Genomic DNA, 14,579 nt, shown 5'->3' with positions numbered 1-14,579 from the left:
TTCTCCCCTGCATGTTGAAGTAGTCTAATTTCTGATCTGAACTGATAGTCTTCTACTGATTAGGAATTGATTATAGTCGCTCATTGTAAGTTTTCCACATTGCACAGTCTATCTGTTATATTTTGCTTACCTTGCTACGTCACATTGGTTAATTGTACCCATGCTGTGTCCTTTCTCTGTTCACAGTTGCCCCTCAGATTGCCATGTACCCTGAAGTCTCAGTAGAATGGGGACAGCCCAACACATTGATCTGTCTGACTGATGGATTCTACCCTCCACGTATCACCATGAAGTTTAGGAAGAACAATGAAGAACTGACGAATGGCATCAACATCACAGAGTATTATATAAAGAAGGATTATTCCTTCCAGAGATTCACATACCTGCAATTCACCCCGAGTCCTGGAGACATGTATTCCTGTCACGTGGAACATGAGGGTCTGGAGGAGGCAGCGACTGTGTTTTGGGGTGAGTTTGGATTTGATTATCTGGGAGTTGGTTTCAGAATTGGTTTATGTAAGATGCTGTGTAAGAGTCAGAGTTCAGGGCTGGAATGTTTTTGCCCTGCCCACGACAGAGATTGGAGCAGGCGAGTGGTGGAGAATGGGAAGGTCTGTTGATCTCGGGTGGATTTTTACGGTTTTGGAATGAGCGAGGCCATAAAATCCCTCCCCTTGTCTCATTCTTGAAAGGCCTCAACTGATGCTTTTCCACCTCCAAGAATGGATAATTAATTTAACTGGCTGTTGAGTGAGTATGGTTAATAGGGATATTAGATTGGGCTTACAATTAGAATCCAATAAATATCTCAACATCTATAATTAAATCAAATCTTGGTCTACAGAGAATGAGAATAAATGGTTCATTGTGTAATTGTCAGCAATGAATCTCTGTTCAGTGTTGAACTTCCCTTGTGTTCAAAATGTGTGTAGCACAACAGAATAAAAGTCAGTATCAGGCCAGGTGCAATATGTGTTTATTACATTTTGGGACTTTTTTTTCTCTGTGTTGTATGTTCTATATATTTTGAAGTATTTGGTTTGGATTATTCTCATTGGTGAACTGCAAAGGTAATAATAATCTCTGGATTGGGTGTGGAGATGATATGCAGATGCAGGCGTTGGACTGGGGTAAACACAGTAAGAAGTCTCATAACACCAGTTGTTAACCTGGTGCTGTTTAACCTGGTGTTGTGAGACTTCTTTTTGGGTGTGCAGAAGCAGTGGCATAGTGTTTTGTCACTGGACTAGTAATCCAGAGACCCAACCACAGCAGATGGTGAAGTTTGAATTCAGTAAAAATCTGGAATTAAGAGTGTAATGATGACATGAGATCATTGTTAATTGACGTAAAAACCCATTTGGTTCACTAACGTCCTTGGGGAAGGAAGTCTGTTGCCACTCTTACCTACATGTGACTTCAGACACACAGCAGTGTGGTTGACTCTAAAGAGGCCCAGCGAGCCACTTAGTTGTATCACATAACTTCAGAAAATTGGATAAAGAATGAAACCAGACACACCACCCAGCATTGACCCAGGCACCCGGAATAACAATGGGAAACCCTGCCCTGTCGACCCTGTAAAGTCCTTCTTACTAACCTCTAGCGACTTGTGCCAAAATTGGGAGAGCTGTCTCACAGGCTAGTCAAGCAACAGCCTGACAGAGTCATTCTCATGGAATCATACCTTACAGGTAACACTCTAGACACTACCATTATCCCTGGATAGGTCCTGTCCCGGTGCAGCGATACAATGGGACAGAGAGGGAGTTGTTATGGGAGCCCAGAACATTGAATCTGGACCTACTAAGTCTCATGGCACCAGGTCAAACACGGGCAAGGAAACCTCCTGCTGATTACCATGCACTGTTTCCCACACCCCACCCTCTATCATAGCTTCCCCCCCTTACCCTAAAACTATACTCTCTCATGATTGATCCCTCACTAAGGGGAATAGCTGTTTCCTATTTACTATGTCAATGCCCTCATTATCTTGTACACCTGAATCATGTCCTCCCTCAGCCTTCTCTGCTCTAAAGGAAACAATCCAAACCTACTCAGTCTGTCCTTAGAGCTCAAATGTTCCATTCCAGACAACATCCTGGTGATCCCCCTCTGTACCTCCTACAGTGCAATCGCATCCTTCCCATGGTGAGGTGATCAGAGCTGCACATACTACTCCAGCTGTGACCTAACCAATGTTCTGTGCAGCTAAAGTTTATTTTAGTGTCACAAGTAGGCATGTAACAGTGTAATGAAGTTACTGTGAAAAATCCCCTAGTCACCATACTCTGGCATCTGTTTGGGTGTACTGAGAGAGAATTTAGCATGGCCAATGCAATGAACCAGCACATCTTTTGGACTGGGAGGAAACCCTCGCAGACATGGGGAGAACGTGCAAACCCTGTACAGACTGTGACCCAAGTCAGAAATCGAACCTGCCCTGTGAAGCACTAGTGCCAACCACTGTGCCACCATGCCTCTTTGCTCCTATACTCGACACCACAACTGATAAAAACAGTGATGGGCCAAATGGCCTCCTTTTGCACTGTAGGGTTTCTGTCATCTAAATGTCCCAAATGCCTTCTTAACTATCCTAATGTTATAAAGCAAAGGTTGATCTCTCCCTCCACCTCCCCCAACCCGAAAACCAACACTGAAACACCAAAAAGGAGTACCTGGAATATTCTGGGCTTTTTCTGTTAATTCTTATGTCTGGAACTTCTTTCTTCTTTTGTACCTTTGCTATCTAGATGGTGCTTTTTCTAAGACCTAGATGAAGCAATGAGAGCTCACGATTCTCTCTCTCTCTCTCTCTCTCTGTCTCTCTGTCAGTGCTGTCAGCTTTTACCTGTGGCAGGTGGCAATTACTTTCCCTTTTTATCCCACTCTCTCCCTTCTCTTATACATGTGGTGATATATGAATATTTCCCAGAATAGGATTCGACAACCTAGGATTTCCTGGTTGTCAAAACTATCAGATTTAAATTTGATAGGTTCTTGGTATCCAAGTGCCTAATTCAAATCAATAGGCTAAATTCAAAAGCCTGTTGGTCTTGGTAACACTGCTGCTTGGCCTTTTGATATAAATGTTTCAGTTTGTGTACTCTGTGTACTTTCAAGCTTTCTAAACACAGAAAAAGCACAACCTTTTAAAGGGACCATGTAATGCTTTCTCCCTAGCATTTTACAGTTTTACAAACATCTATCTACAATTACTCTACCCAACTTTGCAACATCTCCTCCTTTAAAAAAAACCATCATCATGAAAAGATGGCTTAATTTTTTTAAACCTCAATTTCATTAATGAACTATTGATCTAGTAATTTAATCTAGAGTTTCACATTTTATACCAATTATAATTACATATAACTTTGAACACTTCCATTTCTATCTTATATAAACATTTTTCTTTTAAACTTGTGATAAAGCATCCGTGATAATATTTTCACGATCCACAACAAGTACAATCTGTAAATTAAATGCTTGTAACATGGACTCGAACAAAATAATCTGTTGTTCTTGTCCTTAAATTGTTCCAGAATTATCCAGGGATTATGATCGGTGATAAACAATCGATTTTGTTGCATTGTTTGCAACACAAACATTAATATGTTGGAGGGCCAACAGCTACATTGCTTGCGTTGATGGCAATTTTGAAGGGTTTCAAAAAAATTGGTGTGGCTAAAATGGGTACGGTGGTTAACAGTGCTTTTAAATTCTCAAATCCTTCGCAGCACTGCAACAAGTCTTTCAATTCAGTTCCTGGGACAGATAGCTCACTACCCTACTTCATTCCTTAAGGACTTCCTTATTATTCAATTTATTCTGAGACACATCAAAATCCAAATCATCAGGATTTGATTGTTCACTCTGAGTGGCAGTAACTAATACTTGTTCCTTTTCCCTATCGTAATACTGTTTTAGCATGTTCATATGACATACCCAATACATTTTTTCCTATCTGGCATCCTTACCAGATAATTCACGTGACATAACTTCTTCTCAATCTGATAGAGACCACTAAACCTGGCTTTGAAGGGATCTCCTACCACTGGTAATAGCACCAATACCTTATCCCCATGGAAAAACATACTAATTTCAGATTTCTTATCTGCTTCTTGCTTCATTAGATGCTGTACCACATTCAAATGTTGTTTAGTTAATTCGCACTTTGTTTAATTTTTCTTTCACCTGAGATACATAATCCAACTGCGAGATCTCTGAGCTTGGACCTACCAACTTTTCCTTAATTAATTTGAAAGGTCCTTTTCCTTTGTGTCCAAATATGAATTCAAATGGAATTAACTGAATCGATTCATTTGGAGCATTTCTAATAGCAAATAATATAAAGCTATATATATATACCTTTATCCCAATCATTTGGGTAACCCTGGCAATAAGCCCTCAACATGTTCTTTAGGGTTTGATACCACCTTTCCAATGCTCCCTGTGATTCAGGGTGATACGCACATGAGGTAAAGTGTTTGAGGTCTAAACTATTAATGACCTCCTTAGGTAATTTGGCAGTAAAATTAGACCTTGGTCAGACTGAAGCTCCCTGGGTAATCCATAATGGGTAAAGAAAGTAAGCAACTCCTCCGCAATCTTTTTTGCCTTGATATTCCATAATGGAATTTCCTCTGGAAAGCTGGCTGACACATCCATTACAGTTAGCAAATACCAGTTCTCACTTTTAATTTTAGAAAGGGGATCTACACAATCAATTATAACACAAGTAAAAGATCCTTCAAATATGGAACTTGGCATCAAAGGCACAGGTTTTATCGCTGCCTATGGCTTTCCTACTACCTAACATGTATGACAGGTCTGGCAAAATTTGATCACATCTTTGTGTAATCCAGGCTTAAAATGCTTCTGTATCTTAGCCAGAGTCTTCCTCACTCTGAGATAACCTCCTACGGGTAATTTGTGTGCTACCTGAAATCCTTCCTACCTGTATCCTACAGACCATACAATCTGATGAACTTTCGCCCATTTTGCATCTGCACTAACTTGCCATTTCCATCTTAAGATTTTTTTCCTTAAGGTAAAAGCACTCTGGAATGCTCTCTGATTCCTTTTCCAAGTAGGCTTTATGATATAAATCCTTTATTGTCTCATCTTTTGTTGTAACTCCATCAATCTTTCAGAACTAAACACCTCCTCCTGATCCTCTACCTGCTTAGGTTTTTCCTTTACCATCTCATCAAAGAATGTCAGCTAACTGGACCTCAACTCCTTCATCTTGCTCTTTTGCTCTCCCTTTTTTAACTTGAAATCTTGTCACCACACAGTCTGGAAAAAATTCCAGGGTATTTTTCTTTTAGCTCCTTATTCCCTAGTTTCCTTTTGGCTTTTCCACTCCAATGGGCATCACTGATCAGTGATCCAGCTATATCATTTCCATGGACAAACTGTATTCCTGGAATAGCCAGGTTTTCCATCACTGCCACTATCACTTCCTCAGTCTTGATTGGACTTTCTATCCTTATCTTACACAGGGGAACACTACACCTCTCTCCATTTTATTCCATAGATTACCACTCTCTCAGGCAATATTTCAGAAAGAGTGCAAATACTTTCATCTCTTACCATTATAGACAAACTAGCTCCCATCTCTTTCAATATTTTAACTTGTTTACCTACCTCCCCGCTTTTCTACCTGAGTAAATCTCACCCACATAGGTGAAGTCTTTGAAAAGATCAGGTGCTATCTTACTATCCAGCCCGTGCCGAGGCTATGGACTCTCCTTCAGCTCCTCAACTTCTCTCGGGATTTCTTTCACTACCTTAACTAATCCCACGTTGAGTCTTCTTTACTACATTCTTTTTCCAGAGCCTTTCTTAAACCACCAACACTGTGCCTTTGTGTGTCCCACCTTATTACAGTGAATACACTGGAGGCCTTTTATACCCGCTTGTGTTTCTTTTTTCGTATGTGGTAAACTATTACCAGTGTGATCTACTTTTTTGTTTTTCATTGAAGGATCTCCTTTCCCAATTTCTATCCCTCACAGAATGAAATTGTTGTCAGAAGTGAGATTTCCATTTATGCACTAATGTTTATTCATCTGCCATCTCTGCAGCTCTTCTTGCTGTTTTAACTTTCAGTTCCTCAACATGAGTTCTTATCCCTTCTGAAAGTGAGATTTTGAACTCCTGCAACAGAATTATGTTTTTAAGGGCCTCATATGTCTCTTCTATCTTTAATGCTCTCATCCATCTACCAAAGTTGCTCTGTTTAATTCTTTCAAACTCGATATAAGTCTGATATGGTTCCTTCCTCACATTTCTGAACCATTGTCTATCTGCTCCTAGTACCAATTTGTAGTGCCTCCCACAGCAGCCTTGGATGCAATTATTCCAAACCTGGGGATTTGTCCATTAAACCCATCAGAACTTCAAATATTTCCTAATTTCCGATGTCAAACTGTTTAAGTTCCTCACAGTCCCTTTACCCGAATTCTGTACCTACATTCTTATTTTCCTGAGTGAAAATCGATAGGAAGTATTCATTTAACACCATTCCATTGTCCTGTGGCATCACACACAGATTCCCCCCTTGGGAAGGGGGCAGTAAAAAAGGCAATATTACAATAATCATGGAGGACTTCAATATGCAGGTGGACTGGGAAAATAAGGTGAGGTAATGGATCCTAAGAAAAGGAATTTGTGGAATGTCTAAGAGTTTTTTTTTAGAGCAGCTTGTGACAGAGCCGACTAGGGAACAGACAATTCTGGATTTGGTGATGTGTAATAAAGAACAAAGAACAAAATCAGCCTGGGAAACAGGCCCTTCGGCCCAACGAGCCCACGCTGCCATCTCAACACCACCTCTCTACCCATGACCCCTATCTAATGTTTTATGGCCATCCAGATTGAGGGAAAACTGATTTAGGGACAATTTATTCCTGCCAATCAGCCTAACAGCACATCTTTGGGGTGTGGGAGGAAACCGGAGCACCCGGAGAAAACCCACGCAACCACAGGGAGAATGCACAAACTCCCACAGACACTGGCCCAAATCCATGTGTCTGCACAGCAATCAGCGATAGTCACTGAGCTGTCGTCTTGCCCAGTATCTTGTCCAGTTTAGGCACACACTAACGACATGAAGCACTAGGCCAATCTCGAACAACCAAGAGCAGCCCCAGTACGACCCATCGCGTGTATGCCCCTCATTGGACACGAGGTGGACCGACTTAAAACCTGTGAATGAAAAGAGAAAAACCATTATTATCATACTATAAGGCAGACTTGATCAGGGAACTTAAGGTGAAGGAACCCTTAGGCAGCAGTGACCACAATATGATAAGATTTACCCTGCAGTTTGAGAGGGCGAAGCTGGAATCAGATGTAACAGTATTACAATTGAATATAGGTAACTACAAAGACATGAGGGAGGAGCTGGCTAGAGTTGATTGGAAAGGGAGACTCGCAGGGAAGACAGTGGAACAACAGTGGCAGGAGTTTTTGAGAGTTATTCGGGAGGCACAACAGAAATTCATCCCAAGGAGGAGGAAACATTGCTAAGGGGAGTACGAGGCATCCATGGCTGACGAGGGAAGTCAAGGACAGCTTAAAAGCAAAAGAAAAAGCATACACAGTGGCAAGGATTAGTGGGAAGCCTTTAAAAGTGAGCAGAGGAGGACAACTAAAAAAGCAGTAAAGGGGGAGAAGATGAAATATGAGTGTAAGCTAGCTAGTAATATCAATGAAGATAGGAAGAGTTTTTTTTCAATATATAAAAGGTAAGAGAAAGGCAAAAATAGCCATTGGACCATGGAAAATGAGGCTGGAGAAGTAATAATAGGAAACAAAGCAATGGCAGAGGAACTGAATAGTTACTTTGCATCAGCCTTCACGGTGGAAGACACCAGTGGGACGCCAGAGCTCCAGGAGAATTGGGGTTACAGGTGAGTGTAGTGGCCATCACTAAGGAGAAGGTTCTGGGGAAACAGGTCTGAAGGTGGATAAGTCACCTGGACCAGATGGACTACACCCCAGGGTTATAAAAGAGATAGCAGAGGAAATTGTGGAGGCATTGGTGGTGATCTTTCAGAAATCACTGGAGGCAGAGATGATATCAGAGGATTGGAAAGTAGAGAATGTAACTCCACTGTTTAAGAAGGGAGGGAGGCAGCAGATGGGAAATATAGGCCAGTTAGCCTGACTTCAGTCATTGGCAAGATTTTAGAGTCCATTATCAAAGATGAGATTGCAGAATACTTGGAAGTGCTTGATAAAGTAAGACTGAGTCAACACGGCTTGTCAAGAGGAGGTCATGTCTTATATTTGTCAGAGTTCTTTGAGGAGGTAACAAGGAAGTTAGATGAAGGAGAACCAGTGGACGTGATTTATTTAGATTTCCAGAAGGCCTTTGACAAGGTATCACATAGGAGACTGTTAAATTAAGTGCCCATGGTGTTAAGGGTAAGATAAGAACATAAGAACATAAGAAATAGGAGCAGGAGTAGGCCATCTGGCCCTTCGAGCCTGCCCCGCCATTCAATAAGATCATGGCTGATCTGTCGTGGCTCAGTTCCACTTTCCGGCCCTCTCCCCATAACCCTTAATCCCCTCTCTTATCAAAAACCCATCAACCCGCTTCTTGAAAATATTTAGCGAGGCAGCCTCCACCACTTCAACGGGCAGAGAATTCCAGAGATTCACCACCCTTTGAGTGAAGAAGTTCCTCCTCAACTCCGTTCTAAAACGCCCCCCCTTTATCTTGAGGCTGTGCCCCCTAGTCCTACTGTCTTTTTTGAGCGGGAAGAGTCTCTCCACCTCTATCCTATCCATCCCATTCATCATCTTATACGTCTCAATGAGATCTCCCCTCATTCTTCTAAACTCTAACGAGTACAAGCCTAGTTTATTCAGCCTCTCCTCATAGCTCAACCCCCTCAACTCCGGCATCAGCCTAGTAAACCTCCTCTGCACTCCCTCCAAGGCCAAAATATCTTTGCGCAGGTGCGGCGCCCAAAACTGCACACAGTACTCCAGCTGCGGCCTCACCAATGCCCTATACAGCTGCAGCAAGACCTCCCTACTTCTATATTCAATGCCCCTCGCTATGAAGGCCAGCATCCCATTCGCCTTCCTGACCACCTGCTGCACCTGCAAGCTGGGTTTTTGCGACTCATGCACAAGGACCCCGAGGTCCCTCTGCACCGTCGCCTGCTGCAGTTTTTCGCCACGTAAGTAATAGTCCTTCCTACCATTCTTCCTACCAAAGTGGACCACCTCACATTTGCCAACATTAAATTCCATTTGCCATTTCCTGGCCCATTCGCCCAGCCTATCTAGATCCTTCTGCAGACTCTCCACACCCTCCGCACAATTTGCCGTTCCCCCAATCTTGGTGTCATCCGCAAATTTCGACAACCTACACTCGGTTCCCTCCTCCAGATCATCTATATAAATGGTAAAAAGCTGAGGCCCCAGCACTGACCCCTGGGGCACTCCACTAGTCACCATCCGCCAATCCGAATAGCACCCGTTGACCCCCACTCTCTGCCTCCTATTTGACAACCAATCCTCTATCCACGCTAACACCCTACCCCCAACTCCAAGTCCCCTGACCTTCTGCAATAACCTCTTATGAGGTACCTTGTCAAACGCCTTCTGAAAATCCAGAAAGACCACATCCACCGGCTCTCCTCTATCCACCGCCCTAGACACATCCTCATAGAACTCCAGTAAATTTGTCAGACACGACTTCCCTTTAATGAAACTGTGCTGCGTCTGCTCTATCAAGCAATTCCCTTCAAGATGCCTCGCTATTTCCTCCTTAATGACGGATTCTAACATTTTACCTACCACAGACGTTAAACTAACCGGCCTATAATTCCCCGCCTTTTGCCTGGCACCCTTCTTAAACAACGGTGTAACATTATCCGTTTTCCAATCTTCCGGCACTTCCCCGGAATCCAGCGACGTCTGGAAAATAACCACCAAGGCATCCACTATAACCTCCGCCATTTCTTTCAGAACCCTCGGATGCATTCCATCCGGTCCTGGGGACTTGTCCACAATCAGCCCCTCCAGTCTGGCATGGATCCTGGCATGGATAGAGGATTGGTTTGACTGGCAGAAGGCAGAGAATGGGGATAAAGGGGTCGTTCTCAGGATGGCAGCCGGTGACTAGTGCTATGCCTCAGGGGTCGGTGCTGGGACCACAACTTTTCACAATATGCATTAACGATTTGGAGGAAGGAACTGAAGGTACTATTGCTAAGTTTGCAGATGATATAAAGATATGTAGAGGGACAGGTAGTATTGAGGAAGCAGGGGGGCTGCAGACAGGTGAGGGGAATGGGCAAAGAAGTGGCAGCTGGAAAAAATGTGGAAAGGTGTGAGGTTATGCATCTTGAAGGAGGAATGGACACATAGATTATTTTCTAAAAGGGAAAATGCTTAGGAAATCAGAAATGCAAAAGGACTTGGGAGTCATTGTTCAAGATTCTCTGAAGGTTAACGTGTAGGTTCAGTTGACAGTTAGGAAGGCAAATGAAGTGCTAGCATTCATGTCGAGAGGGCTAGAATAGAAGAGCAGGAATGCACTTCTGAGGCTGTACAAGGCTCTGTCAGACCCCATTTGGAGTATTGTGAGCAGTTTTGGGCCCCATATCTAAGGAAAGATGCGCTGGCCTTGGAAAGAGTCCAGAGGAGGTTCACAAGAATGATCCCTGGAATGAAGAGCTTGCCGTATGAGGAACAGTTGAGGACTCTGGGTCTGTACACATGGAGTTTAGAAGGATGAAGTGGGATCTTATTGAAATTTACAGGATACTGTGAGGTCTGGTTAGAGTGGATGTGGAGAGGATATTTCCACTAGTAGGAAAAACTAGAAACAGAGGGCACAACCTCAGGCTAAAGGGACAATCTTTTAAAACAGAGATAAGGTGGAATTTCTTCAGCCAGAGAGTGGTGGATCTGTGGAACTCTGTTGCAGAAGGCTGTGGAGGCCAGGTCATTGAGTGTCTTTAAGACAGAGGTAGGTTCTTGATTAATAAGGGGATCAGAGGTTATAGGGAAAAGGCAGGAGAATGGGGATGAGAAAAAAAAACAGCCATGATTGAATGGTGGAGCAGACTCGATGGGCCGAGTGGCCTAATTCTGCTCCTATGTCTTATGGTCTCAAATGGACCCTACTCTTTCCCTGGTTAACCTCTTCTCCTGCTGCTAGACAGCAGCAGGTGGAGAGGGAAAATCATCCTTGAACTCATTGTCACCAACCTGCTTGCCATAGATGCATCTGTCCATGACAGTATCAGTAAGAGTGACCAACTCATAGTTGTATGGACAGGAACTCATCTATTTATTGAGAACAACCTCCAACCTCCGTCTGTGGCATTATCACAGTGTTAATTGGGAGAGACTTCGAACTAGCACTTTAAGACTCGGCATCCATGAGGCACTGTGGGCCATCAACAGCAGCAGGATTGTGTACTCCAGCACAATCTGAACCTCATGGCCCAGTAATACCCCCATTCAACATTACCGTCAAACCAGGGGATCAACCCTGGTTCAATGGAGAATGCAGGAAGGCATGCCAGGCACAGCACCAGGCATACCTAAAAATGAGGTGTCAACCTGGTGAAGCCACCAAACAGACTATTTGCATGTTAAATGGCAGAAACAGCAGACACAGCTAAATGATTCCACAACCCACGGATCAGATCTAAGCTCTGCAGTCCTTCCACATACAGTTGTGAATGGTGGTGGACAATTAAACAGCTCACTGGAGGAAGAGGAGGCACCACAAATATCCCCATCCTAAGTGATGGAAGAGCCCAGCACATCAGTACAAAACACTGAAGCAGTGTTCTGAAGCATTTACAATAATCTTCAGCCAAAGTGGGCCAGTGGTCCTCAGCAACACAGATGCTATAGGAAAGATAGAACAAGAGGTAAGAGAGGAGGGGGATTTGCAATTTTGATTAAGGAAAGCATCACGGCCATACTGAGAGGGGATATACCCGAGAGTTCAGCCACTGAGTCTGTAAGGGTAGAGCTGAGAAATAAGAAGGGAGAAATCACTTTGATAGAGTTGTATATAGGCCCCCAAATAGTTGGTGGGAAATTGAGGAGCAAATATGTAAGGAGATTACAGATAGCTCCAAGAAAAATAGAGTGATACTAGTCAGAGATTTTAACTTTCCTAACATTGACTGGGACAGCCATAGTATTAGAGGGCTGGATGGAGAGAAATTTGTTGAGTGTATTCAGGAGGAATTTCTCATTCAGTATGTGGATGGCCCGACCAGAGAGGGGGCAAAACTTGACCTCCTTTTGGGAAATAAGGAAGAGCAGGTGTCAGAAATGTTAGTGAGGGATCACTTTGGGACCAGTAATCATAATTCTGTAAGTTTTAAGATAGCCGTGGAGAATGATAGGTCTGGCCCAAAAGTTAAAATTCTGAATTGGGGCAAGGCCAATTTTGATGGTATCAGGCAGGAACTTTCAATAGTTAATTGGAGGAGTCTGGGAAGGCAAAGGGATGTTTGGTAAGTGGCACGCTTTCAACCAAGGGTCAGGGTAAGCACGTTCTTCTTCGAGTGAAGGGCAGAGCTGGCAGAGGTAGGAAATTCTGGATGACTTGGGATATTAAGGCCCTGGTCAAGAAGAAGAAAGAGGCATATGACATGCATAGGCAGCTGGGGTCAAGTGAATTCCTTGAAGAGTATAAGAGGTGTAGGAGTAGAGTTAAGAGAGACATTAGGAGGGCTAAAAGGGGACATGAGATTGTTTTGGCAGATAAGGCAAAGGAGAATCCAAAGAGCTTCTACAAATACATAAAGGGCAAAAGAGTAATAAGGGAGAGAGTAGGGCCTGTTAAGGATCAACAAGGTCATCTACGTGCAGATCGACAAGAGATGGGTGAGATCCTAAATGAATACTTCTCATCAGTATTTACTGTTGAGAAAAGCATGGATGTTAGGGAACTTGGGGAAATAAATAGTGATGTCTTTAGGAGTGTACATATTACAGAGAAGGAGGTGCTGGAAGTCTTAAAGTGCATCAAGATAGATAAATCCCCAGGACCTGGTGAAGTGTATCCCAGGACATTGTGGGAGGCTAAAAAGGAAGTTGCAGGTCCCCTAGCTGAGATATTTCAATCATCGATAGTCACAGGTGAGGTGCCTGAAGATTGGAGAGTGGCAAATGTTGTGCCTTTGTTTAAAAAGGGCTGCAGGGAAAAGCCTAGGGTTACTGTCTATGTGGAGATTGCAAGTTCTCTCCGTGTCTGCATGGGTTTCCTCCAGTTGTTCCGGTTTCCTCCCACAGTCCAAAGATGTGCAGGTTAGGTTGATTGGCCATGCTAAATTGACCCTTAGTGTCAGGGGGATTAGCAGAGTAAATACATGGGGTTATAGGGATGGGGCCTGGGTGGAATTTTTTTCAGTGCAACCTTGATGGGCTGAATGGCCTCCTTCTGCACTGTAGACATTCTGTGATCTATGATGATGATGAATATCTCAAATTATCATGAATCAAGAGGCAATAGGGAGGGAGGAACTTAAAATAATTACAATCAGCTGGTAAAGACTACTGATAATTTTATTAGAATTAAAAACTGAAGTTATATTTTCTGATGGCGAAGATAGCTAGGAAAGTAAGTTCTGAAGAGGACAAATGAAGTCTGCAAAGGAACATCAATTGGTCAAATGAGTGGACAAAAATTTGGCAGATAGAGAATAATGAGGAAAATATGAAATCGTTCACTTTGGCAGGAGGAATAGTAAACAGCATGGATGAGATTCTCCAACCTCCTAGCCACATGTTTCCCACAGGCGGGAGGTGGTGCATTGTTTGCTAGTCGTGGGATTCTCTGGTGCAGCCGTTGTCAGTGGGAGCCCATTGATGTCACCCCACGCTGACAGGAAACCCAGGGGTGGGGGTGCACTACCAGCAGGACCAAAGAATTCCACCAGTGTGAATGGTCAGAGAAGTCCAGCACATATTAACTAAATGGAGAAAGAGCTGAGAGGAGTCTGGTGTCCTTGTATGTGGATTATATAATGGTATGGTAGGTAGTAATTGCTGTGCTGACTAATTCCAAAGAGAAATTTGACCAAACTATCACAACAGTTTGCAATTCGTATTTTATTAGGGAAGATATGCACTCTTGATTTTAGGAGTAATAAATCTAATGTTCCTTTTAAATATTAAATTAAAGAAAATTTAAACACATGAGATTATACTTACACAGTTATATTTAGTTCAACAACTCCCAAAAGATTTCTTCTTAGCTAAACTTTCAGGTAAACACACTTTCCCAGGTAACAATCCCTATAGATTCTTAATCAACTAAAACTCCAGCAAGCACCCACTGTTGTCATAGCGGAGGTATTTCACAGAACTTCTCCCTCCCTCTCACTCAACAATGGAAACCCAAGGCTCATAACACAACCTTACTTTTGGAAGAAACACTCAAGGGGTGGCTAGAAACTGTTTACTTCACAGATCTGTTCTCAGCACAGCATCTCAAACTAAGTAAAAAGTCTGACAACACCAGGTTTTAGTCCAACCTATTTATTTGATAATATACTCACAAGCTTTCGAGGGAC

General features: G+C 43.0%; 1 protein-coding gene across 1 annotated transcript in view; it reads left to right on the top strand.

The window, feature by feature from the left end:
• LOC145348094 (H-2 class II histocompatibility antigen, A-U alpha chain-like) overlaps positions 1–14,579 on the top strand; it is a 76,934-nt gene that overhangs the window by 26,757 nt on the left and 35,598 nt on the right. Inside the window, exon 3 of the mRNA XM_080196236.1 lies at positions 187–468. Within this exon, the coding sequence (XP_080052362.1) occupies positions 187–468 (282 nt within the window). The remainder of the gene's footprint in view (positions 1–186; positions 469–14,579) is intronic.

The sequence above is a fragment of the Carcharhinus amblyrhynchos genome, chromosome 9 (genome assembly GCF_965287045.1).
Source record: "Carcharhinus amblyrhynchos chromosome 9, sCarAmb.v2.hapA, whole genome shotgun sequence".
Taxonomy (NCBI): domain Eukaryota; kingdom Metazoa; phylum Chordata; class Chondrichthyes; order Carcharhiniformes; family Carcharhinidae; genus Carcharhinus; species Carcharhinus amblyrhynchos.
The sequence above is the reverse complement of the archived record's forward strand: the minus strand, read 5'-3'. Positions and strand labels throughout refer to the sequence as shown.